Here is a 24,854-nt window from a genome sequence, read left to right on the forward strand (position 1 = left end):
TGCAGAATACAATCCTGATTTGGTCGTGAATCGTTTCACACTGGTCTCGAGCGTTTGCTGTCGCAGTTACAATCCAAGAGTATATTAGTTGTTGGCAGCGATTTCATTTCTGATTTTTATTTATCTGTTAGATGAGTTGTCTTCGACATGAAGAACATTTTTATGTTTTTAATCCTGCCTTTGTACATTGCTCGTGATTCCGAAGCAATACCAGCAAAAAGTAAGTAGCAATTAAGACTTTGCAAGCTAATGCATGTTTGAAGAGGTAATATTTTGCAGTACTTTTTAGATATTTAAAGCGAAAAGCTATGCAGTTTAATGATTAATTTAGTGTCATATTTGCTGTATAGAGTTATGTGGAATGACACATGGTCTGTGGATAAGTGTGTGCGTGCTGTAGCTATTATTAATAATAGTAATAATAATAATAATAATAATAATAATAATAATACACTTGTTCTTGCTAAAACAGTTGGACTATTTCATTATTATGTGGAATTATTTAGTGGTCTTGATTCTGCTTCCTAGTCCAGTTTTGTCTCTGTAACTGTTTTGATAATAAAGTTGTAACTAAATTATTTTGTCTTGAACATTTAAAAAACCATTTTATTTAAAGGAAGACACATTAGCAGGCGTTACATCAGGCAAGAAACAAACGCACTCAGAAAAGTAAACAAAAGTAGTGCCGTCGATTACTGTAAAACGCGCCTCTTCACTTAATTCCTCCAGGAAACAACATTCCCGTATTTCATTTGCAACTCCAAAATAAGTGGAATAATAAACAAAAAAGTGTATGCCAGACATTGATATATTACGTGTGACAAACAGTTCTTAGCTGCAAAGTGAAATCTACGTTTGGCTTGTTTGTAATGTTTTGGTTTGATTTTTGTTTCTATGTCCAGTCCCTGGAGTGTCTTGTACTTTCAAAGAGAAGACGTACAGCCCTGGCGACAGCTGGCATCCCTATCTCGAGCCGCATGGATTCATGTTCTGCATGCGATGCGCGTGCACAGAGGTATAGTCTCCCTCTTCCGTTGAACAGCTCCTAAAGCATTTAGAACCATGTGATAACCAGGCTCATACCACAGGCCAGCTGTGTATGTCACTGCCTATCAGTGCATAAATCGAATAGCTGCGCGATTTGGATACTAACTGTTGTATTATCGAATTGAGTACATGCCCTACCAACTCTGGACGTGGTGGATGCCATATCTGTCATCCCAATGAAAATGTGTATTATAAAGAAATAGGCTGTTTTTACAGAGCTACTTTATGCATTATGCTTAAGTATTAAAAATATCATGGATATCAAAAATTCAGCTTTCTCTTCCATCTCTTTTTTATCTAGTCATGTAAAATATTTACTCAATTCTGGTATAACTTCATTTTTAAGGTTTACAATTGTTACTTTCCACAGTGCTGTAGGAATACTGTGATATTTACACATAATCCATTTAACTGTTTCTTGACACTCAGCAGGCCAAATGTGCAGCCTGAAGGTGTGCTTGTGTGTGTGTGTGCGTGCGTGTGTGTGTGCACACATGCGTGTGGGAATTCCTTCATGTGGAGCTTGTAAATTCTCCTAGACTGGCCGTGTGAAATGTAGCACCATTAAGTGTCCGGTCCTTCGCTGTGAGAACCCAGTAACTGATGCTCAGCAGTGCTGCCCCCGCTGTACAGGTACCATCAACCGATCCATCCATCCATCCATTATCTAAAACTGCTTATTCCTGGTCAGGGTCGCGGGTGGTGCTAGAGCCTATCCCAGCATGCATTGGGCAGAAATACACGCTGGACAGTTCACCAGTCCATCGCAGGGCACACACACCATTCACAATGAAACTTATCAGTTCCTTATTTAGAAATGTAACTTTTACTTGTTGCAGTTGGCCAGTTCCTCCATCAAGAAGCTTCAGAAATGTGCGTGAGATAGTCACACTCAGATGTATCTGTTAACCTTTGAGATACAAGTAAAATTCATGGAGATGACTGACATCTATTAATGAAAAGTGACATCTTAATTTAATAAATATTCAAAAGAAAATACTTCTTTCAAAATGATTGTACATTTTGGTTCATAACATGTTTCATCAAAAATTCTCAGGGATCTGCAGGAGTATTTTCAGATCTAGAGCCTAGCATCTAAAGAGTTAAAGTGTTTTAAATAGATATTTGACCCAGGTCTGAAGATAGTGGTGGGTCAGATACATATGTCCACTACTGTGGACAGTGATGGCGGTACTCGTCCCCATTTTGACCTCAGTAATGCTAATTATTAGTGGACAGACATGCTGACTTTAGCATTGGTCTTGAACTTTGGGTGCCCACCATCCCAGGCCCTGCAAAGCTTAAGAGAGAGTCATGGTATGGTCACACACTGTTTTTGGTAGTAAATGCACGTGTCTCCTTCCTTTCCCATAAGATCAGCACAGAAGCCCAGCAGGGCTTAGGGCGCCAGTGAAAGTCTGTCGCCACAACGGGACCGTGTACCAACCGGGAGAGACGTTCGCCAACCACGACCTCTTCCCGTCCAGGCAGGAAAATCAGTGCGTCATGTGCACCTGTTCCGTAAGTCAAACTCTCGTTCACCCCTCGGTCTGTGCTGGCTTAAGAATGGCTGGCTTCGGGCTTTTGGTTGATGTTCGTTGTGTGGAATTTCTGATGATTAACTGTGTATCTGGCTCATATATTATGCACAAAATCTTCCACTGCTTCTCACACTGGGCTGTTTAACTGATATTCCCATAATAGCAAGGGTAGGGTTACAAACATTGGCGGAATTAGACTCACCAGAACAAATTACGGTTTTGTTCTGGACAGGCTGTTTTGGATCACGTTTTTACAAGGTCTGACTGTGCTGCTGTTATTTTATGTCTGTGCTAGGACAGAATGTTGAAATGCTTGTAATATGGCATCTCACTTTATCCGGGCTTAGAGCTTTCGCCCATGACTGATGCTCAATGTTGGTATGTGACTCTGTCGCTTTAGAATGGAAACATTTTCTGCGCCCTGAAGACTTGTGTGATACCCACTTGCCCATCGCCGGTCTCTGTCTCGGACACATGTTGCCTCGTGTGCAAAGGTGATCACACTTTTCCAGGTTTCTTTGTGCATGAGTCTGTGTATGATTGATAAGAGATGCTTACCTCCAAAAGGGAACTTGTTGCGTTGTATATATCGAAGTAGATAACTTAATTGATAAATAAATATGATTAAGCTGGCTATACTGATGAAATTATACCAAGTCAAATGAAGTAACACATCTGTGTTGACTTTTATCCAATTTGACTGTGACAGCAATGTTGTTTCAAGTAAATATTTAGTAAGTAGACCATTTTAAATATATTTCTGACTGCTTTGTCCTCATTAGATGCTGGCATTAATGTTAATTCTGCGTCAATAGAAGATGGAGGACTGCAGTTAAACCGAGGAGTTGTAAGTGTTTTCTTTTTAAAAGTAGTGACATTGAAGTATTTGTACTGTATGTGAAGTCCCTCAAACTGCCTCTGTTCTCTACAGTAGCCGGCCTTAATTTATGAATTAAGGATAGATACGGAATACATTTCCCTCGTAAAGATACACAGACTTAGCAGGGCCATTAGGAAGTGCATGGTACATGATACTGTTGAATTATCTCATTGTGGTATTTTCATGGACATGGCAACCATTACAAACCCAGAGCAAGTCTCCGGAGTGTTTATTTATTTCATTATTTAGTTTATTCGGCTGCTTCAGCAAGAGGGACTCAAAAATGGAGGAAGGCAAGTTCCTAACACTCAGCGGCAATCATCTAACCACATCCAACCGTTTGTGCACCCGCCCCCCCCCCCCCCCCCTCCCCCAAATGCAAGAGACACTCACAGGACCTGTGCGTTGGGGAGCAGCCAGGGGGACGGGCTGTCCGGGCCACTCCGTCCACGGCCAGGACACCCCCCAAAAGCCTGACCCTCCAGGGCCTGCGACTGAAAGGGGCGGCAGGGACCACGGTGAAGATCGTAATGCAGCAGAGCCAGCAGAGAGGTGGGGGCGGGGTCAAGCTGAACACAGTGGGAGGGGTCTCTGGAGTGGGGGGGCGTGGCCATGGATGGAGGTGGTGGCATGTGACAGGAAGAGCAGGGATGAGATGAGGGAAGCTATATTGTACAGTGGCAAAAAGCTCAATATCAAATTTTATTTTGTTGAGGTTCTGGGTGATAAGGTGGTATTGCATCCGCTGTCCGTGCTGTAGTATTGGGAATGTTTTTTTTTTTTCAAGATTGTAGTAACTTGTAATATAAAAGGCATATATGGGTTTACCCTTCTCATACATGTAGTGCCCTCTCTACCGTTACCATACTTTTGGAGGGCGCTGTATCTGATAGATCTGTTACAGATGGAATCTGAACTTTCTGTGTTTTTTTTAGCTTGCATGTACAGCGGCAAAACCTATTCCCATGGAGACGTGTGGCACCCGGTGCTGGGCAAGGTGCTGGAGTGCATCCTGTGCACCTGCACCGACGGCGTGCAGGAGTGCAAGCGCATCACGTGCCCCAGTCAGTATCCGTGCCAACACCCCGAGAAAACCCAGGGCAAGTGCTGCAAGACATGCCCAGGTAGCCTAGCGCACGCCAGGCGCTAACGCACCACTACATCCCCCCCCCCCCTACAGCTATACTGGGTTGAGGAGTCACGTTGTAACATTGGGAAAGGGTTGAAGTGATTCAGAGCCTTACCGCGCATGTGGATTGCAAGAGATTAGCGGTGATTCGGCTTTTATCATTCCGTGCTTCTCGGTTTTATGCCAGGATTTAGTACGTCTCGTCCTTAATTTGCAACGCAGTTAAGAATCAATTGTTAGCTGATTTTATGTAAACTGTCAGTCAAGACTCACAGCATGGGTTAGTGGTACTTCTGAGCATATATTACGCATACGCTTGATTTATTTGACGTCATGTCAAATGTCAGCATGTCAGCATAGTGATAGGGATTTGAATGGATGTTCTACTTTGACCTCAGGCATATTAATCAAATTAAATTGCAACATAAATATTTGACTCAGTTTTACACAAGATGGATAATGATGAATTGTGTTCTTTTTTTTGTTTGATTTAACGTGAATAATTCTTATACCTGCAAACCCAATAAAGTATACTCCGTTGGAATGCGCTTGCTACACACTGACACTACGATAAGGACGTTAACGACAGGAATGGGTAAGATTCCCTTTAAATATGACGCAGTGCAACATAAATGCTTTCCGCCCCCAGACCTGAAGGAAGAGGCCAACAGGACGCAGTGCCTCTTGGAACGCGACCACAACAGCCTTCTGGTTTACAAGTTTGAGCCGGGTTCCGAGGCCGATTCGAAGGGTTCCGTCAGGATAATCGCCATCGAAAGGCGAGGAGCGGCCGAGGTCGAAGTGCAAGTGTGGAAGACCGTTGAGGGTAGGCGAGAGCAGGCCAGTCATTGGCTAGTCGGGAAACGGGTCGTCCGGTCACAGGGGGCGCACTGCATGGTCACGGGTCATCTTCTGATGGTTGTGGAAATTGGTGACCACGCTGATAATCCCCCTTTTCCTCCCAGCAGGAGGTCTGCACTTGATGGAGATGGGAGAACTTCAGAAGAAAGATCTTACAGAGCATCCTGAGAACTATGTCTTACTGACCACGCTCGATGAGGGTAAGCTTAACAATACTGAGTACAGTGCATAAATTTATATTTTTAAATGTAATTTGTTACTTTAAAAACTTAACTGACAAGGAATATAGAAATAAAAAAAGAAAATTACTGTAGAAAGGTTGTACATGCTGTGGAAAATTTCCATGAGAAGTGTACGTGAGAGGTGTGTTTGAAGCACTCAACTCTTGGTTATACTGTAATTACTCATTAAACATGCATCCAGCCTGTCTTGACATTAGGTTTAAGTGTACTAATGTTCCCAAAGAGACTTGTGAAAGATTTGAATGGGTAGTACTTGTGATTCTGGTAGGAACTGATATTGTTCCTGCAGCCGATCCTTTCAAATGGAAAAAAATGTCATTGGCAGTTTAAAAGAAAGTTCTGCCCAAACGAGACAGCAGTATTATGTAGTATGCTGCCAAGATGGAGGGCTGCATTATTCCAATTTTTCTTTTTTTTTACTTAATCAAATCCTATTCTGGTAAAATATTCTCCGAACTGCTATGATACTATGAACTCCTCCTCAGTATGAAAGAAATAGAATTATATGTTCCTATTTACTTTTTTATTAACTGTAATATAAATGTTATGTGTCTTGTGTGACTTTTAGTAACAGTACTGAATGTTTAATAATTCACAACACATGAGTATGAGTTGTTATCCACTAGTACTCTGTGTCTATATTGATATATCCAACAGTAACAAGACAATTGATATGTCCTTCTTTCATTCACCCAATATTAAAAAAGGTTTAATTTATCATTATGAATCGTTACTCCAATACCCAGAACCTTTATATGTAGGAACATAGACATATATCCAGAGCAACTTACGCAGCTATGTTTGTTAAAAAAAACTCAAAATGCATCCAGCTGGATATTTACTGAAGAAAGTCAGGTTCAGTGACTTCATGAAAGCTTACAGTAGCATTTCCCCACATGGGAATCAAACTTGCAACCCCCGTAGTAAGAAGCCCAGCTCCCTAACCATTATATTAGCTTTCTTGTTCTAATCAAATCTGCACACGGCAATAGAGGAAAATGGGCAAATTCCAGTTGTGCACTTACATTACAGTACACTGACTGAAAACTCATCTGACGCTAACTGTCAGTGGGCATTCAGAAGTGACTTTGGTTACACTCCAGCTTCAGGCCTCTTGTGTTAGATGACCTCATTTCGTTGATCAGTGGTGAGTTCTTAGGAAGCAGCAGCTGTACAGCGGTGTCTCCGCTTCCTTCCAGTTGGCTAACTGGCTCCAAAAAGGCTTTAGACAAGCTATGACATAAATATGAAGGGATGACTCATTGACAGACATCTGAGAGAGCCTGATGGGTGGACTCTAATTGCCTACGACAGAAGAAACCCATCGTAGACATGAGGATAGATAAAAGGAAATTGACTGTCTCCATGAGTGACTTGGGGAAATACCTCTGATTTCCTCTTCACAAGTAGCCATGTCTGGTTCAACTGAATTTGCAAAAACAAACAAAAAAAAAGATGGTAGCTGTTTTTGAGACGCATTTGGGAAATGGATAATGTAGCAAGCAAAGAAGGCAGAGCACATTGTAAGATTGAATCTGTGTTTGTTCTTTTTTTTGTCTTACCGTCATGTGTGCAGAGACTTGGAAGAAATTCAAGGAGGGTGCAAACAAGGGAAAGGAATTCCCAAAAGGCAGAACCTGTGAGGAGGGAATTAAAGAGGTGCTGAGGTTTCTAAACCTCGAGCAGCTTGACAGCTTGTGTACCTCTTAACATCTCTGCTTCGCCTCCGGACTGTTGGAAAAAGAACTTTCAAGAAATACCCAGCCAGTGTGATGACACTCTAGAAAATTTGTACAAAGTACTTTGCTGCATTTTCATCTGTGGACCTCGGTGCCTGTTACGTATTTCTCTTCTCGATGACTAGACACCGATCGTCTGTAGCCTGCTTACATGAGTTTATACCAGACGTTTTCCATGTTCTCTGTTTAACCAAAGCTTTGAACCTGGCTGGGCTTTTCATAACAGACTGGACCCCTTGAAGCTCCTACCAGGGATTAGTGTGGACAACTGTCTACATGCTGATCCTTGGTGGTGGTTTTTAAATGGAGTCAGATAAGGAACATTCTGATCTAACATGGAGTGGAACGCACTAGAGTCCGAAGCACCTTTTGTTCCTTCTTTCTCATGCTTGACAGTTGACATTCTTCAGGAGTAGCGAATTGCTTCATCGAAGACAAATAGTTGAATACTGCTTACACAAAGCTGTACAACCATTGAACCAAGGTGGTTTTTTTAGAAAAACAATAATCCTGATTTAGAATCCGGTGTACTTAATATCATAAGCTACAGCTGTTTTTGTAAATATTTAAGATGAATCACCGGGGAAAATTAAACAGTCTCCTGGCCAAGACACTTTTATAAAGTTGATATAGGCCATACTGCCATTGCTGTACTTTGTTTTCTGGGAAATACTGCTGTAAGGTGTAGTATGCATTTCCAGTATGTATCGTGGATCGAGAGTCATATTTATTGTAAATAAAAGTTAACGCAATGTACATTGAGACAAAAACTGAATCTGTGATCTGTTTTTTAAGCTAATGACTGTGCAGATTTTGTGAATTTGTGTATGCCTGTGTGCTCAAGTGTATGTATGTATGTATGTATGTATGTGTGAATGATTCTATATATCCTAATTTTGGTTCATGTGGAATTGAGTGAGAACAGCCTAAACATTCCATCTTAAGCTAGTTTTCCAAAAGTTTATGTTTCAATCTTATCTTATCAGCTTCTCCCATTCCTTGCAAAAACCTCTTTTCGGGAGCACCAGCCAATCGCAGTAGGGCAATTTACTCACAAGTTTTGGGGGATATCTAGCAGCCCTCTAGAACATCTTCAAAAATAACTTAAAACCTAACTTTAAAACTGTAGGCAGTTGTTTTGTCTAGAACTGTCTCCTAATTCAGACTGTATTTTTGGCCCTACTACCACTGGGTGCAGTCGACAGGGATTTTTATTTATTTATTTATTTATTTATTTAGATTCTGGTCTGTGTTCCTGTGCAACATGGAAGGACCCAACAACAGGCCACTTGACATAAATGTGTGTCAGAACTAGTGGCTCACTACAGCCCGTCAGTTCACAAATCTGAGGAGGAAGAAGGTGGATTTCAGTAGTCACGTGTGAGCTGGAATTTAAGATTTTCATTTTTTGTTTGTATTCAGGTTATTTGGGTGCCCTGAGGTAGCATATAGAAAATTTTCTATAGGAATACCATCACTAACAGTTAGGCAAGTGTGAAATATCTTAAATGAAACATCCAACTTTGGTCCCCAAGTCTCTAACAGTGTGATACATCGCAATGCATGCGGTTCATGGGCTCTGTCACCATTTTGATTGATGTCACGCGTGAAAGCTAAAAGAGAGCCTCTTGCTTCAGTCCCGTTTAATTTACAGCCTTGGAAAACTCAGCTGGTGAATTAGGGGGAAATGGCTTGGGCTTCAAATAGTCTCCTCAAAGATGGTAATTGCGGCATGAGAGACTTGCGTATTCCCAAAAGCCCTGTGGATCATCCTCAGATTGGGCGGGGCTGTGGGCTGCCTGTCACCAGTCCGGGCTAGGTCAGCAGGTGTAAGATAATTCCCTTTCAGTGTTTCTCCCTTGGTTGCATTGAGCTGACTCTGAACGTCTAGGACGAAGAGTCGGTTGGGCAGTAGAGTGGAAGAAGGGAAGAGATGCACCTAATATCTCTTCTTTCTGAACCTGAAAAAAATAACCCTCCGTCTCCGGTCACAGTGAGTCATTGTGTTGGCTCTGCACGTTGTGCCAGACAGTACTGCTCGTCTCAGTGCGGGCCTGACAAAATCCTTTCAGACGTTTTGAAACACAAGCCCCTCAGCTACCAGTCCCAAACGGTGACATGATGAAGCTGTGAATTGTTTCCACTGGCTGGTGGAGTTCCCCGTTTCTGCCAATTTGTTCTGTCCGGGTTGCTCTAATCAAGCTGTTGGCCTCTTCACATGGGAAGACAAGTGTGTGTGTGTGTGTGTGTGTGTGTGTGTTTGTAGAAATACATTTCTATTGTGTGTGCATGTGTGTGTGTGTGTGCATGTGAGTGTATTTGTGTACATTTCTATTGTGTGTGTGTGTGTGCGTGTGTTTGTCACAGTACTACACAGTGTGTCCCCTTTTTGCTTCGTAATACAATTTTAAACAGCTTGGAATATGCGAACGCGCACTCTTCTCAGTGTGACACACAATGGAAAAGACTCCATGCCTTTTTAGTGTATAGTTCCTGTGGGGAGGCCAGGGTAGTGTGCAGGAGCATAATGAGACAGAACGGCAGCCCAAGCTGTAGTCCTTGTTAGCACATAAGCATGCCACGTTCACTAATGCATTTTCACTGCTGCTGTTCCGTGGTCTTAAATGTCAGGTTTTTTTTGGCCCTTAGACAGGCATGAGCCCCGACCTTCCAAATCAATTACTTAATTACCGGCGGAGCTCAGACATATTTCGAGGGGGGTGACGTAATTCTGCGCGTTCCCGTGGTCGACTAGTTTCTTTTTTCTTCCGAGTGGAGGTTTTGAATCCTGAGTACCATTTGCCCAATTCAGATACGCATGCATAGTCCAGGCTCTGGCTATTTTAACAGCTGGAGGCAGTCAGCCGGCGTAAATCAGCTGGAAGGGTCAGCGTTCCTGTGTGCGCGGATCTGCTGAACTCCTGCCCGTGGTTTGCGCGTAATTCTCGGGAAATAAATTGAAATCTCCCGTGATTTATTTCGCAGCTTTTGTGAGGGATAAAAAACGTGGTCTTTCTGAAACCCCAGGTAACGGAGATTACGGAGTGGCAAGTTCCATTTTTAGTAACGTTCTCAGCTACATTTAAGGAAGAAAAACAACAAAAGAAATCGCGCTGGTGCCCTGCTTTTATTAAACCGTCTAACTTGAATTATCATCGAAGCATTCGCAGCAGAATGAGACAGGAAGCCAAAGCAAGCTCTAAAAGATCTGCTCCAGAGTTATTACGCCGTAGGTGCCGCACGGACACAAAGAACTGAAGCTCTGAAAATCAAACTGGCGGCCTTTTTTTATTTAAAGTGTGCCAAATTGTTTTAAGGCAATTAACTCTGACAGCTGTGTTTACTTTTCACAGCTGATTAAGGTGTTCAAGTAATCCCCCGGATTAATTTGCCGTCGAAATACTTCCGAAATCTATCAAGGGCACAATTTTTTAAACCTGCTTCCTCCATAATCAGCTGATGGCCTGAAACTGTTGCCAGAAGAAGAAGAAGAGTCCTACATGATTCTCATCATTAATTAAGCACTCGCTGGACTTTTTTCTTTTGATCCCCACAGCTTGAGACCAAAAGTAGAAACACTGATGAGTGGTAAGACAAAATGCACTCAAAAATTGGACTTAAGTCTGAACTCAGTGGCATTAAATACATATCCAAAGCACGTATGTAATTTAGAGATTTATTTTATTGCCAATGGTGGCTGCTCTAGAACTCCTAGGCCTCAAATTAGGGAGACCCGTGGTTGCTGGTCGCTCAATCTAACCCATAGGTGACATTAAACCCATATTCAAAATTTAAAAACACAATGTCACTGCTAGAAAATTAATATGATGAATAGGCAGCGGATTTTTGGTGAACTCATCTGGCACTTTGGTTAATGAGAGCCAAGCTGGTGGTGAAGTAATCGATGTTCTTATCTGAATGCCTGACTGCCAGGGCTCCCAACTGGTGTTCTCCAAGAATCTCAACACCCAAATTCTGGACTGAACGCACAACTTCCACATATTTTACACACCTGTTTGGAAAACTGTAGGTTTTGATTTTCTCCCAGTTAAATCAAGGGGCATCAGTAGGAGATCAGGCTCTCTCTAAATGGCACTGAAATAGAAAGCCCTGCAAATCTTTACGAAGAAGCCATTTTATTCAGCACCTCTCCTAACTGTGTCTTTCACAGTTTTCCTTTTTGGACAGAAAGTAGTTTTCCTCCAGCCAAATATGATCATATCGCCCGGTCCAAAGGGCATGTGTAAAAAATCTGTTTCCAATTAATACACAATGATTTACTCTAAAGGAGTTTATCATCAAGGGGGAGAAGGGGACTGTAAAAATAAATTACAACTGCATGTTTTCCTTACTGGCCTTTGATGGTGTTTGCTGCAGTTAATCTGCAAGTAAAGTCTTATAAACACAAATAAGAATTTTTGGACAAGAAGTTGAATTCCGGGCAGCCCTTTCACAGTACTTTCAAAGCAACAGAGTTGAGAGGATTTCGTGGGGACAGTTGGGTTGTAACTGCCGATTTCACTCACAAAGACATGTGAGTCACTCCTATGGAACTAAGTATGATTTTTATAACGGGAAAAACATTTGTTCTCACTGCTGAAAAAACATCAGTGTGGATCAATGCTAAATGGCGATCATTCATTTTCGGTGTAAACACTGTAAGGTACATATACCGTATATACAGTATGACATTTCATTGCAATTAAAAGCATTGCAAAAGTAATTTCACTGGATTAAAATCATCCTCTATTGCTATTTGTTAATATTAATACTTCGATATTGAGCAGTTTGGAGATGCAGTATAGGTGAGGCCAGCGTACTGACACAAGGATGCTGATATTTATTTAACATGGAAGAACATTCAGATTCAGAAAAATGGGTTACATCATCCGATACAGGGTATTTTGACTGCCTGTTTCAGCCAATAAATGATTCAGGTAGAGAACTGTGAATTCCACGTTGAACTGAAGGGGTTGCCAGGGCTTTTGGACATTCCTCTGTAAATGGTTCCAAATGAGGTCAAAACATCTAAACAGGTTGTGATAAACAACGAGAAGCATGCAGCCAACGAGGCGACCATTGCAGCTTTAATAACCTGCAGATCCAAAAAGCAGGATTACAGCGTGATTATGAATGCAAGAAGCAATCTGAGGTTGTTGACAGAGAAATCGTACAAGCATTCACTGACATTTGATTGCACAATGGTTGCAGTTGTTTTATGTATTTAAAACAAAAGCTAGTATAAATCAATACACGGAATGGGAATCCTTCCGTTGATGCATGCTGTATGGAGAAGTAAAGAAAGTTAATGTCTTCCTTTTTCTGACATCAAGTGATTTTTCAGCACCAGATCGAACCAATACAATTTTTAAAATGGTCACTTGGTTGCGTCACCTGACAGCAGTTGTCTTCAGCTGTCAAAGTGATCTGAATAAGTTCTGCGGCCGGGAAAAATATGTCTTGCGAACAGTGAAGGATTGGAATGGCTGAGACGTGGTCTTATAGGACAACGAAACCGAGACTTTTCCGGAAGCCTTAGGAGTTCATAGCTAAAGGATTTAGAGACCCTGGGAAGAAATCGACAGCCCGAGGCCATTTCAAATTTAATAACACGGATTCACTTGATATATTTTTAAATGCCTATTGATTTATTCCACCTGAGTTGAAAAGTGCATTCCACATCTGTATAGCCGAGCAAAAGGAATATAATTGGAATCGTACGCTGGACAAGACTAGGACCTTGAGTGAGACAGGGACTGAAATGTAGTGAAAAGACTAGGAAAGGCAGAAATTCAAATAGTTTGGATGTTTTGTTTGACATTACAAACAGTTCTAAGGTCATTGCACTAAATTAAAATGTGTTGGTTCTTAATTATTTTTCTTTAGGTACAAGACTTGTGATTCATGGAGTAACTAAATCTTTGTACATGAAAGATATATAGTCAGGTCTACTAAAAAGGCCATTTATTTTGCTTAGTTAAACTCCTACTCCAAATAAAAATAGGATAATATTTTTGGCTATTTTGTTTTAGATATTTAGTAGATGTTTCTCTCCAGAGTGACGTACATATGGCTTACATTATTCATTATTTTTATATTCATTTATAGAGCTAAATATTTCTACCCTTAGTAAGTACTCATCTTAAGAACAGAACAGCAGTGTCCCACCTGGGGATCAAACCAAGAACTTCAGACTTCCAAGCCCCAGTTCGCTACCCATAATGCTACTCTGCTGCCCCAGTAGGAAAAAGCCTTTAAGTAGCTGTGATGTCATGCAGTGGTAGAACACATGGCATCCCAGGGCGGTATCCTTCCTTCCTGGTGACAGAACCACTACAGCTGACATTAAGTTAATCTCGTGAAAAATGTTTCTGCAGTTAATTCTTTCTACTTTTTGAGTCAATCAAAACTGGATGGGTAAGGCTGAGCAAATTGCATAAGTTGTCCTACAGGGACATATATCTTGTTTTTTTTTATTTTTTATTTTTTCAGGCAACACAGTGAAGATCCAGAGGTGAGCAGTTACATTTTTGGCATTTACCACACATTCTTCTCCTGAGCAACATGCATATCTTGGATTTAATACACTTTAATACAGCTGGATATTATACTGAAGCCATTCAGAATAATTATCTTGCTTAAGGGCACAGCAACAGTGCCTGACGTAGGAATCAATCCCACACCCTTGGTATTACAATCCCACTTTCCTGACCTATTATGCTACACTCTTAACCCGAACGGAAATGTATCTGCTCATATTTAAGTGCGGCATTTATGCTCTTATCGAGACATACACAATTGATATTTGGTCTTAAAATGCCGCAACCTGTTCGGGTGTCGTTGCTTTCACCTTAGACATCTTTTTTCTTCCAAACTTAATACCAATAGATCACCATGTGGTGCAAAATGCCGGACACTGAGTGTCAGACATCAGATATGTATCAATATAACAACTTTGAGTACATTCTCAGGCTTATACTGTAAAAACATAGGCTAATAGAAGACAATTGAGTTCTGAAAGTTTTGATAGTTAAATTATTACCCTATACAAAAATATTATCAATTTAAACACTGACGCGTTCACGGTAAGATTCCGGCAATAACTGAAGGGGTATCAAGCTAACCGCACTCTATTGGCTAAATCTGTCTCGGGCTTTTGTTGGTGAAATAAATAAATCAGTCAGTACAGCTAAGGAGAAACAGATTGTACCTTTCGCCACAGATAAGACAAATCGTGATGAATAAAGGTCTAAGACAGAAGGCTTGGAAACCGGAGGGGGCCAAATGTTCTCGGCCATATTCCTTATCTAATTTTATTTAAGGATTCTTGTAAAAATCCAGATGATCAGGCATAGTCACCGGCCTACATAAATCTGTAGCTTCCGTCCATCCACAGCAGGCTTTTTACCTTCGCCCCCGGAGACTTGGCTACAGAAATGCATGCACGATCTATTAGGAGAGCATTCCTGCTCATTCGGCCGACTTGATTTATTCATACCATAACACAAAAAAGCGTGCAAGTGAACGTCAACGGATTAAACACAGCAGGTGATCCAAGCCCAATATTACTGGCAGGGTACTGTAGTGCACCCTATGCCTACCTGTCAATCCTTTTTCACCAGACAGGAAGGATATAAAAAAAGAACCCCAAACAGAAATTACAATCCAGATGCCTTAACACGCGCGCATGCAGCGCATCCACCCCCAGCCCATCTCTCATACGCGCTCACCTTTGAAGAGCAAAGCCTGGAAACCGTTTATCATTTTCTCCTCTCGCGGCGCCAAAGTCGTAAAAAAGACGGGAGCTCGCCTTTGAACCAGCTTGACTCGATTTTCCATTGTCCTCCTTTCCACAAAGGTTTGGGTTGTAATCTCGAGACATCGTTTTCATTGGGAGACTCTGTGGCGCCCGGCACATTTAACACCTATCTGTCAAACTGAGAGCACCACTAACCGATCGCACCCAGGCCCACTGTGGGCCAAACCTGCCCGGGGTGTTTTGTGTGAGATGTGCTTGGGTCGGTCTCTGCCATGTTCCACTCAAAACATTGTAACAGGCCCCTCCACAGCATGAGACAGTGACATTGATATTCTTGGCCAGAGTCATCATTTCTAACAAAGGCTTTTTCTAGCAGCCAGCTTTTACGTTGTATCTGCATCATATCTGAACAACAAAGGCCATACATCCAGTGAAAATTCCAACCTGTATGCAAGATTGCCAATAATATACACGAAAAACCATGTTACACTGGTTTATGTCCAGTTGACACACAATTTTGTCACCTCCTGCTAGGAAAAAAATTTCACAATTTTAAAGTATATCCACACATTTGTGCAAGCATAATTTGTCTTGCAGCTAAAAGCCTTTTTTTTAAATAAACAAAGTCCTCCTAACCCTAACTACTCCCCCATCCTGAGTCATTTCTGAGCAGCAATCCTGTTGAAATTTTAAATGCGTTTTAATGCTGATTCATGCGTTCCTACTGGTCAGCTGTTCTAAATTTGAATCGTTTTCAAATTAACGGAAGCTGCTAACGACACATTTGGAGTCCGCCTTCATGGATGAGGAAGCTTTTCTGGCACCTGCAGCTACTCTTGAGGCATGTGATGTGCGCCTGTGTGAGTGGAGTAATACTTTGCCTTATACAGTAATGACTGCTGTCCCTTCTGACTCAGTGGTGGGTAAGCAGCAGCGCCACCCACTGACGGGAGACGAAATTGCTTGCTCCCCAGAGACTTCAGGCCAGCCTTTTTAAATAAGACCTTGCAGAGGGAGAGTAGAACTGCCACTATATCTAAAACAGAAAAGGGTGTTTTAGCATTGTGGGCTTTGCTTACCAGTCCAGTGGAAATTATAGTTATTGTGTTTAAACTTTTAAAAAATTATAAGAAACCCTCTTTCTGCCCTCCTGTCATTCAGATCAGTAATGAATTCTGAAACAGCGAGGATTTGATTAAGATCAAGACTCTGACTCAGCGCGCAGGTCTTCTGCTACAAAAACAATAGAGCTTAACTGAATGTTGACTGTCTGAATGAATGTCTGGACAAGGGACTGACAGCAGACTGCAGGGCTTGTAGCTCAATGCCAAATCACGATCAACTGGCACACTACTACCCATTGCATTCTCAAGCGTTCCAATTGCAGTTGGTAATTGCTCTGAGGCAATTTCATTGTAATGGACGCAAACAGTTAATGGCTGCCGATGAGGGTGTCAAATTTTGGAACGGCCCTTGAAGTACATTAAATGTTTTAATTGGAAACAGGCATAATTCAAGACGGCACAGTTCTGTCACAGGTCTTGGAAGGGTCCCCACGTGAGCCTCGTTATGGGACTGGGGATACTCCAGTGCCCCAGGCAGAAAGGTGCAGGGGGGGGGGGGGGGGGGGGGGGGGGGGGGGGGGGGGGGGGGGGAGGGGGGGATGGGGGCTCAGAATAAGGAGTATATATGCCAGCAACAAAACCCAACAAAGGAATATTATTTGGAAGGAGGGTTTTAGAAGAGAAAGAAAAACCTGGGTGCTTGGCACACAGCGATCAATTTCATGTCCATGGCAGCGGATCAGTGGCTCCCTTCGCTTCTGATGTGCGCTAACCAGCGTCGGCCCGCGCCAGGAAGATGGAAGTTTTGTTTTTATAAATCAAAGCCTTGAAAGATGAGCCGGACGCCAAACGCCAGAGGCCGATGTCATGTGCGAACGCAGAAACGCGGAGAAACAAAGAACAGTCGCCCTTTATCGAATAATGAGCTGTCTTTACCGGCTACACGTCTGGAGACGGTCAGGGAAGTTTACAGGGAGTACACGTGCCTCGATACATGACCACTCTCTTGTATTTCTACAGTAAGAGAGGGAAGGGGGGGGGGGGGTGTTAGCAACCAGACAACTGCGTGGGAACAGGGAAGCTTAGTACCTTATTTGGCAGATTTATAACTGCGTAAAACTGAACACGATTTAAGCCAAGCACACTTCAGTCCTGAAAAAGGTCTACCTAATCTATCCTCATTATTATGAGAGTAATTTAATATAAAACAGGTCTTACAGAAGAGTATGTTTTAGCTCGGAGGTAAAAATAGGCCGAATTCTTCCTTTGATATGGTGAAACCACAGGAGAGTGAAAGGTATAAAAGATCTCCACCATTTAACTGGGATTCACGCCAATCCTACAGTTACAAACAGGCAAAGGAAAAAAGTGCACACGTCTTAGTGCTTCTCTGAGCTCAAGCAGAGCTTGGTCAGAGACAGTCATACCATAGCTTACTGTACTTCTAATTACCAACTCTGGCAGTTTGGCACAAGTATACACAGCAGGCTAAACTGACAGTAAGCAGGTGCTCATAATGTCATGACTAAACAGAAACTGACCCTGCGCATACTGAAAAAAAAAACGAACTTTATTTACAGAGCACTCATGTTTCATAAATTCAAGGACTCCCACTGCAGACACAAGGTTTCAACCCTCTGACCAACGATCCACGGAATACGATTTGTAGTCATTTTTACAGAAAAAGAGACAGTCCTGCGTCTTTCCCCCAAAACGAGGACGAGTGACCCAAGCGCCGTTCGCGGACCGCGACCAACTTCTGAATGGTTTTAACGATGGCGCGAGTCCCAGGCTCATGAAAGCAGGTAACGGGCAGCAGGCTGACGCAGGTCTCGGGGGCTCATTTCTTCTGGAAGAAGCCCATGATGGAGGCCTGTTTAGACGTTTTATTGGCGGCGCCCTTCTTTTGACTCCTCTTGCCCTCCTCCTTCTTCCCGGCGGGCGGCCTCGGGGGAGCGGGCTCCTTGGCGGGAGGCCCGGCGGCCTTGAAGTCGTCCTCGCTCTCGGAGTAGGACTCGCTCTCGTACTTCTTCTCCGTCACTGTCAAAATAAAAGTCACACTCGGTTATGAAACGCCACCGCTCTTAATTTACGTTCCCCCTCCCCCCCCCTTTTCCAGTGACTACAACACGGTTCCAATAAGAATGCATTCTTGAGAGGTTGGGACCGCCCTTGCTCTCGTACCTCTTCTCCGTCACTGTCACAATAAAAGTCACACTCCGTTATGAAACTGCTCTTTTATTATTATCTTTATTACCCTTTTCAAATGTCTACCACTCAGTCCCAATAAGAATGCATTCTTAAGAGTTGGGGATCACCCTAGAGACGAGAGAATCTCACGAGAAGGCAATGGAATGTCAAAGGAATTAAATTATCATCCATTTTCTTTCAATCCAATAAAGGGCAACAATTCTGGCATTAATGACTTGCTGCACTAAGAGGCAGTTCTTTAAGACTGCTTGTATTCATAGTAGGGCAACTGATGACTGTTAAGCTAACTTGTGACATGACTTCGACTGGCAGGGACTGAACTCCATACAATAATATTAATTTCACTGCTCGTTTACAATGGACAAACATATACTGCTAGGCAACAAAGAATGAAGCAGTACCAAAAATAAAGATATTACTGTATAGCAGCAATAATTATGTATGCTCGTGTATGAACACAAAATTAAAAGACAGTCAAGGCTGAGGTTGATTTAATATAACTTATTGTGGGTTTGGAAGGGTACAAGCAAAAGACATGAAACCCTGCGGTCACGATATGCTTTCACAAATAGGAGCTGGAACGAATTCAGAAAAATATTCCACGGGCACAGTGAATCCCGATCCCACATTTGATTTGCAGAGGGGAAAATTGATTTTGTATGCAAAGGTCTACGTAAATATTTGTGCATGTATTTTCATGAAAAAGGGCAGCACATTTTGTACGGCTTAACTGAATGTGAACATCCGACATTTTACTGCGCGCTCCTGGACGGAACAGGGACGATGCCCCTTTTTGACAAAAAACAACAAACTTACCGATGCAGCCTTCCTCGTCCATAAAGGTGTGGGATTTGAGGACCTTCCTCCTCCTCCTCCTGCTGCTGCCGCCGCCGCCCACAGTTTCCTGTTGGCGGATAACCAATCATCTTTAATCGCCGGTCCTTGACAGTTTGGTACTGAACACAAACTGCAAACAACTCTCACTGACAGAGCGTTTTTGGAAGACGAAACCGAACGTGACCGCACAGCTGACGGTCCCTCACCTCGGCCTGCGGAATGCTCTCTTTCTTCACCTGACCTTCCGGGCTGGGCGTGGGCGTGTCCACGTCACGGGGAGGCGGGGTCTCGGGTATCATGGCTAAACGGAGGGAAGGAGCGCTAAACGGGGGGCAAGACTCGAAACGCGCTCCCCAAACTGGAGAACTCCACTCGATCCAAAAAAAGGCGCTCGAGTCATTTTTATCCATCGTTTCAAGAATGAGCATACAATGTTCTAACAAGCAGGATCATCAGTATTATCTCCATAGTTATCTGCATGGAAAATGGACTTGGCACTCAGTTTTGATTTGAACAGTAATCCAACACAAGGAAGCTCGGGCTCACCCTCAACGGCATGTATTTCAACAAATTAAAAAAATTAAAAACAACTTTTAACTGACCAGCAACACATGCATCATTATTAACAATAATCAATTTAATAATTTAAAAATATATATCTTTTTCATTCCTTTTAATTTGGAAAGTCCAATCCCACCTGTAACCCTCTGCCCTCGTGTTGACACCCTCTGTGAGTTAGGGAGTGTCTGGGAGCCTCAGGCCTGGTGTTCAATTCATTTAGAATTTTCAGGAGAAGGCAGCCGGTAGAAAAACCTCAAAAATAAAATAAATAATAAAAAAGTGAGGCGAGGTGGCTCCCGTCTCACCTTCATCGTCGCTGCTCTCCGGCTGCGGCTTCTTTATCCTCCTCCTCTTCCTCTTCTGGCTTCCAGACTTCTCATCCTCACTGTCGGACAGCTCCAGCCTCTTCGTTTTACTGCTGATGAAAATAAAAGCACCATTTTAAATAAGCATCCTGGAGCAATTTCTGATGCAAAGAATAAACAGCAAATGCAAATACAATTCAGAGTTACTGTCATAGCAGCAAAAGTTATTTTAAAAAATAAGTAAAAAAAAAAAAAACAGTTAAAGGTTAAAGAAAGATTTTTTAAATAAAATTCCCCTATCCAAATATTTTATAACTAGATGAATGACTCCCATGTTCCAATTACTGTTCTCATTTTGCAAAACAATAACAGCTGTCTATTAAGATGACTGCTGTGTGTGCAGACTACATCGTTTAAGAAACACATTCAGATGTAGACACATTCAGCACTGATATACCTAAAATTGAAACGGCAATGTGGAAAATGACCAGTAAAGGGAGAGTCTACACATCCAACAGTCAAAATACATCCAGGTGTAAGAAATACAAAGAATATAAACAAAGAAAGAGTTTGGCACACCAAGATAAACTGCACGTCTCTTTTAATAACACCAAGTTTTTGACCAGTGGACCTTTGCCAGAGCATTTGGGAATTGCAATTGTGAAGGCAAACTTGGGGGGATGTGAAACAGACTCGAGCTTCGCGTACCTCCTGTCTTTGGGTTTTTTCACCTCTGGTTCAGAGCTCTTGGGTTTCTCCTGTTTGATGTCAGTCTGAGTTTTGGGGGGCGTGGCCGACGGCTTCTCGTTGGCCACGAAGGACGTCTGCGATCCTCCCGCCTCCTCCTTTACGACACGGTCGGACGACTCGGTGTTGGGCTTAGTTTTGCCTTTGCGAAGAGAGGGACATATTAAACTGATATGTGATACGTTTAGACGACTGTGACTCCACCATTTAGCCTCCGATGGATTAAAAGCTTGAAATGCCAGAATTGTGCAACTTTTGCAATGATAAGCATAAAAATACCTACTTGACGTTTGTTTCCCGAAAAAGTTACTCATGGCATTCGACTTGGGGCTGGGCTTACTTTTCGAAGTTCCCACCTACAATAATAATGTGAACCACACCAACACAATTACTCAGAAGCACACAATTAAAGTGTATTTAAAACCAAACGGTCCAAAAGGTTGCAGGTTCGATTCCCGGGTAAGGACACTGCCGTTGTACCCTTGAGCAAGGTACTTAACCTGCATTGCTTCAGTATATATCCAGCTGTATAAATGGATACAATATAAAATGCTATGTAAAAAGTTGTGTAAGTCGCTCTGGATAAGAGCGTCTGCTAAATGCCTGTAATGTAATGTATTTTCTTGCTTTAGTCTGTAAACCTCTGAAGGCCCTGCACCTGTCAGTGTTACGTTGGCAGGTCGTCAGAAAATACTCTAAATATCAAAAAAGTTCCTTCGTCGCACACAAAAATTTCAACCCAACCAAAAATGTATCGTAAAAAAAATATCACCACAAAATCCCAGAAAAAGTAAACCATCCCTGGATCATTCAAAAACAATTCTCTTGACAGGATCAATGAAAATTGTGAAAACGGTACAGTACACTCAAACGTACCGTGGCAGTGTCCTCTTCCACCTCCGTTTTAACTTCCTTACTGCCCTCCTGTGATTTCGGGGTACTCTTGACGGCGAACATTCCCATGATGCCTTTGGGCGGCTTCGAGGCTGGTTTGGAGGCCTGGGGTGCGTGGCCATTGAGCGCAGATCTGCCGGTTTCCGTTTCTGGCGGTGGTGGCGGCGGGGGGGGCTGTGCCATCTCCTGGGCCCTCTGGACCTCAGCAGCTGACATGGGGACTGCGCTGGGGCAGCGTATGGCACTGTACCTGTCATCACACACACATACCCATTTCTACTCATTCTGTGTAGGACAATGTGCAAACTTTATAAAATGTGTATATATGTATAAAATAAACAAGGACACCATGTCATTGATGCAAATCAGCTACTGGAGTGCCAATAGCTCCCCCTTGTGGAGAATCTTTAGTCTGCTAAACATGAGTGAGGTTCATGCGGTGCTTCACCTTCACCTCCCCCTACCATCCCCCACCCCCCACCCACCTGCCCCTCCACGCGCACACACACAAGGAATTTAAGGCCTATGAATTACCCCACATAAATAGGCATCACTCCGAACCTGTGCAAAACCTGTGCACATTTTTCAACATTAAGAGAAATTCCTGTGACTAGTTCTTAAATGTTGCACGTACACCTTTCGCATTGCTTTACTGTGCACATTTACGCTTTCAACCTCAGGGAAATGGCGGCTGGATCATACTTGCTGCAGTTCTTCAGGTTCTCTTTCACTGCATCATAATCCGTGCTGTAGAGAGGCCCGCTGTCCTTCAGGACGGCTTTCTGGATGCTGTACACGTGAACGCTGGCAGTCACCTCCATCTTCGACTTCACATCTGGGGAGGGAGCAAGACTTCAAACCGTGAAGCGCGCGTAACACAGATGCTCCTACTGTGACCACATGACACTGTTCTCATAATTTTATTTCCAACAGATACTTTTAATGATTGAAAGCAATCCAGCTCTCTTAGCACTGCAGACGGCTACGATACGACCACATGTATATTTCCAATGCAGCATAAAAATCTGAAGACATGCCACAGAATTCAGAACCTTGCATTAGCATAAGTCCTGGATAGCCAAAAACAGTTAAGTATATCATCCGGATTTTTAATTATTGATCAATAATTAAAAGGCTAATTTGAGTTCACGTGCTGTGTCAGGAGGTACAAGTGAATCACTATTTCCTAACCAAAAAATGGCCCAATATGGAGTTAAAATCCCACAGGTCAAACTCTAAGTACCAAAAATATAGAGAGATCACTTGCCTTCGAGCTGATCCTCACGCACTACTGCCACCTTGTGACCCTAAAGAGAAAACGTCGCAAAAATACAATTTATAAACATCTCCATCATGCCCCTGCATCAAAGGCATTATAGCTACAGTAAAGACAATCACGACAAAGACAACATAGCGCTATAAAGTTTGCCATGTCATGAGGTAATGCAAAAGCATGTTTTTCTCCTAAATAGATTATAGAAACAAGGGGTCTTCTCACCATATTTCCATTCTCCAAACACCGGCCAGAAACGAGATAAGTTGCGTGAAGTCGAGACCCGGAGCTGTCTTTTCTCTTCTGGTCCAAGTAATGAAACAGCATCCTAGAACAGAAACGCCACAGGATAGGATATTACTCTCATTTTATTTCAGTAGACACGCTGATACATTCCACGGAAAGAGTAGCTGTAACGTCACACAAATGACAGTTAACTAGTTACCAAACTTCAATGGTCATTGAGCACACGTGTGGCTAGCAACCGGGATAGTTAAGAGTTCGAAAACGTAATTAGCTGGCCTTGGTGGAAAGAATGGACCCAGAACACGAAAAGGTATCATTATTGAAATTCAAATAAGGAATGTCTCACTGTTTGGCCTGGTTGACATGGACTCCAAGTGTAAGGCTCAGCCATTTGTAGGTCACCTGCAACCACAAACAACAGCAAAACGGTGTGCAATGTTAGGGAAGCTTTGGTCAGATCTAGCTAGGTAACCAAAGACCGACTGTAAACAGGTTGGCTGTAAATTACTTTACTTTAGTGGAAAACATTGGTTGTGTGCGAACTAGAACTGGCTCTTTTTTTAGGAAAACCCTACCAGTGATGAAACTATTTGTAAAAATGGAAATGCATTTATTTCAGTGTTAGACAATGCTAGCTAGAAGCTAATAGCCAACGTTAACGTCAGATCCATTAGCAAGCGAACATTAGATGTCAATCAAGCAAGTAAGACTGTTGATACTGGCTTCTAACAAATAATTATCAGCGAGCTAACGTTAGTTAGCAACCGATAACACACTGACGAAGACAACATTCAGCTACCAACAATGTTAAAACAGCAGACCTACGGGAAGCTACTTATCAAGGCTCTATTATCATACGTGCAGACGAAACGTTGGATTTATGTAACTGGTTAACATTAGTTACAAAACAACAAAAACAACGTTAATGCTTCCAGCAAGGGATGCGGACAGGAACAGGACTTCAGACAGAAAGTGCACTTACTATTTTGTTGTGATCATGGACGAATTCGTCAATATTATCCAAATAGAGGTCGTCCATAATAAGATTTGTACGAAATCAGTGAAAGCGGACTTCAACTGCAGAGCAAGCTTACTGTCGTGCTTGCTATTGCTTGCTAACTCTATTTCACGGAGGAGAGCAGTGAGTTTCAGGCGGGAATTAAGCACGTCGCGTTTAGAGTTCAGTGGTTTCCTTTCCAGATCCTATGACAGGGTTAAAGTGCACGGGTTGTACAGCTACGGATACTCAATGCGATCAAACAACATGTTGCGTCGCAGACCGTGCCATTGAAGTTCTTTTTCTCCAGACCACTTGCGCACTCTCGTTTAACTAGTGTTTAACTGTTTAATTTAATAGATGTAATAACTACTCTGTTCAGGCTCGTATGTGGTGTCCAAGGCTATAGGCTACTATGCATTGCTAGCATTGCATTGCAGACAGCACCAGAACCTGCTGTCACACCTTCCAGAACTTGTTAACACTTTATTTTTTATTTTAGTTAATCATACGTTCCTCTT

General features: G+C 42.5%; 2 protein-coding genes across 4 annotated transcripts in view; one reads left to right on the forward strand and one right to left on the reverse strand.

Annotated features, from left to right (window-relative positions):
* chrdl2 (chordin-like 2) overlaps positions 1-8,198 on the forward strand; it is an 8,298-nt gene extending 100 nt beyond the window's left edge. Inside the window, exons 1-11 of one of the 2 annotated variants that reach the window (XM_035432462.1) lie at positions 1-220; positions 903-1,015; positions 1,587-1,680; positions 2,423-2,568; positions 2,989-3,082; positions 3,371-3,435; positions 3,852-4,020; positions 4,404-4,592; positions 5,247-5,423; positions 5,563-5,658; positions 7,277-8,198. The exon at positions 1-220 is cut by the window's left edge and continues 100 nt beyond it. In XM_035432462.1, coding sequence (XP_035288353.1) covers positions 148-220; positions 903-1,015; positions 1,587-1,680; positions 2,423-2,568; positions 2,989-3,082; positions 3,371-3,435; positions 3,852-4,020; positions 4,404-4,592; positions 5,247-5,423; positions 5,563-5,658; positions 7,277-7,410 — 1,350 coding nt within the window. In that variant the 5' untranslated portion in view covers positions 1-147 and the 3' untranslated portion in view covers positions 7,411-8,198. The remainder of the gene's footprint in view (positions 221-902; positions 1,016-1,586; positions 1,681-2,422; positions 2,569-2,988; positions 3,083-3,370; positions 3,436-3,851; positions 4,021-4,403; positions 4,593-5,246; positions 5,424-5,562; positions 5,659-7,276) is intronic. The other variant, XM_035432463.1, reaches the window with a different exon arrangement.
* A 9,613-nt stretch (positions 8,199-17,811) lies between these two features.
* On the reverse strand, positions 17,812-24,560 carry pold3 (polymerase (DNA-directed), delta 3, accessory subunit). Of its 2 annotated transcripts, none has more exons than XM_035431984.1 (12): positions 24,319-24,560; positions 23,683-23,738; positions 23,316-23,418; positions 23,085-23,124; positions 22,520-22,652; positions 21,800-22,067; positions 21,207-21,279; positions 20,885-21,065; positions 20,177-20,286; positions 19,517-19,611; positions 19,290-19,377; positions 17,812-18,302 (listed from the first exon to the last, which is right to left on the reverse strand). In XM_035431984.1, the coding sequence occupies exons 1-12, from the start codon at positions 24,373-24,375 to the stop codon at positions 18,103-18,105; spliced, it is 1,404 nt and encodes a 467-aa protein (XP_035287875.1). In that variant the 5' UTR covers positions 24,376-24,560; the 3' UTR covers positions 17,812-18,102. The 2 variants fall into 2 exon arrangements, with proteins under 2 accessions (XP_035287875.1, XP_035287874.1); XM_035431983.1 differs by having other exon boundaries at positions 20,177-20,289; positions 24,319-24,558.
* Positions 24,561-24,854: the final 294 nt, after the last annotated feature.

This window comes from Anguilla anguilla, chromosome 9, assembly GCF_013347855.1.
Source record: "Anguilla anguilla isolate fAngAng1 chromosome 9, fAngAng1.pri, whole genome shotgun sequence".
NCBI lineage: Eukaryota > Metazoa > Chordata > Actinopteri > Anguilliformes > Anguillidae > Anguilla > Anguilla anguilla.

Coding starts and splice junctions, on each gene's coding strand:
- pold3 (XM_035431983.1), bottom strand. CDS start 24,375: ATGGACGACCTCTATTTGGATAATATTGACGAATTCGTCCATGATCAC. Junction 19,612..20,176: donor GGAGAGCAGCGACGATGAAG/GTGAGACGGGAG, acceptor CCCTCCGTTTAG/CCATGATACCCGAGACCCCG. Junction 19,378..19,516: donor AGAGCATTCCGCAGGCCGAG/GTGAGGGACCGT, acceptor ATCCGCCAACAG/GAAACTGTGGGCGGCGGCGG.